The sequence below is a fragment of the Alexandromys fortis genome, unplaced genomic scaffold, assembly GCF_014885135.2.
Source record: "Alexandromys fortis isolate MF-2015 unplaced genomic scaffold, M_Fortis_MF-2015_v1.1 scaffold_2223, whole genome shotgun sequence".
NCBI lineage: Eukaryota > Metazoa > Chordata > Mammalia > Rodentia > Cricetidae > Alexandromys > Alexandromys fortis.
The window spans coordinates 1-992 of record NW_026070114.1 but is presented as its reverse complement, the minus strand read 5'-3'; the positions used below and the strand labels follow the sequence as shown (position 1 = coordinate 992).

Below are 992 nucleotides of genomic sequence, written 5' to 3'. Positions count from 1 at the left end.
AAGAAACTACTCTAGAATCTGGATAAGAAGGAAACATACTCTTTCCCCACAGCTTGAAAAAAAAAAAATAGCTTGTCGTCACCACTTCAGCCCAAAGAGTCTTATGATGGAAATCAGAACTCCTGAACTATAGAAAGATAAATCCTTCATATTAAGTAACAGAGTTTGTGGTATTTATTACAGAAGGAAAAGAAAGACAAAACTGAGTTCTCCTCTGCATTTTCACGTAAGGATTTTCATACCAAAAGAAGAAGAGACACTGAATCTATTATATCTTGCTCTGCTCTGACAACATTTTGATCGTAGTTTCAAGCTCACTGTCTCCCAGGCAGAAAGGAGAAGTTTACAGGTGCAGGGCAGCCTGTGGTGCAGGCAGCTGTTGAGATTCTCAGAAGTTTTTGTTGGAGGCTGAAGCACTGTGGGAGGATACTCATTAACTTGCATACAGTAATAATCTGCCAGATCTTCAGCCTGGACACTACTGATGGTGAGAGTGAAATCTGTCTCAGATCCACTGCCTATGAAGCGATCAGGTACCCCAGTGTACCGATCGGAAGCCCGGTAGATTAGCAGTTTAGGAGCCTGCCCTGGTTTCTGCTGGTACCAGTTCAAGTAGTTTTTGTTGTAGTTACTGTCGAAAAGACTCTGACTGGACTTGCAGCTGATGGTGACCTTCTCTCCTAATGATACAGCCATGGAGGATGGAGACTGGCTCATCACAATACCTGCACGGGCACCTTTAATAAGGAATACAAAATGAAGATCCATAATTTGCAAACACAGAATAAAGTAACAGCTGAAGTTCATCATTTAATAAATTTGCAGTGTCACATTGTCAGTGTATATCTTACAAAATACTGTAAGAAATATTATTGACTAGCACACTCTATGAATTTCTTATATACAAAGAATTGACTCTAAAAAGATTATACTACTTTTAAATTTCTCACCAGACACCCAGAGCAGCAGGGACATGAGAACCTGTGTCTGTG

General features: G+C 40.2%; 1 gene segment (V, D, J or C); it reads right to left on the bottom strand.

Moving 5' to 3' along the window:
• Positions 1-318: 318 nt before the first annotated feature.
• Positions 319-987, bottom strand: LOC126496266 (immunoglobulin kappa variable 4-1-like; the record flags this gene model as incomplete). The annotated part of the segment is given in 2 exon segments: positions 319-737; positions 951-987. Coding segments are annotated over 2 exon segments (456 nt in total), but the record flags the coding sequence as incomplete, so codon positions are not given.
• Between the last annotated feature and the right edge of the window lie 5 nt (positions 988-992).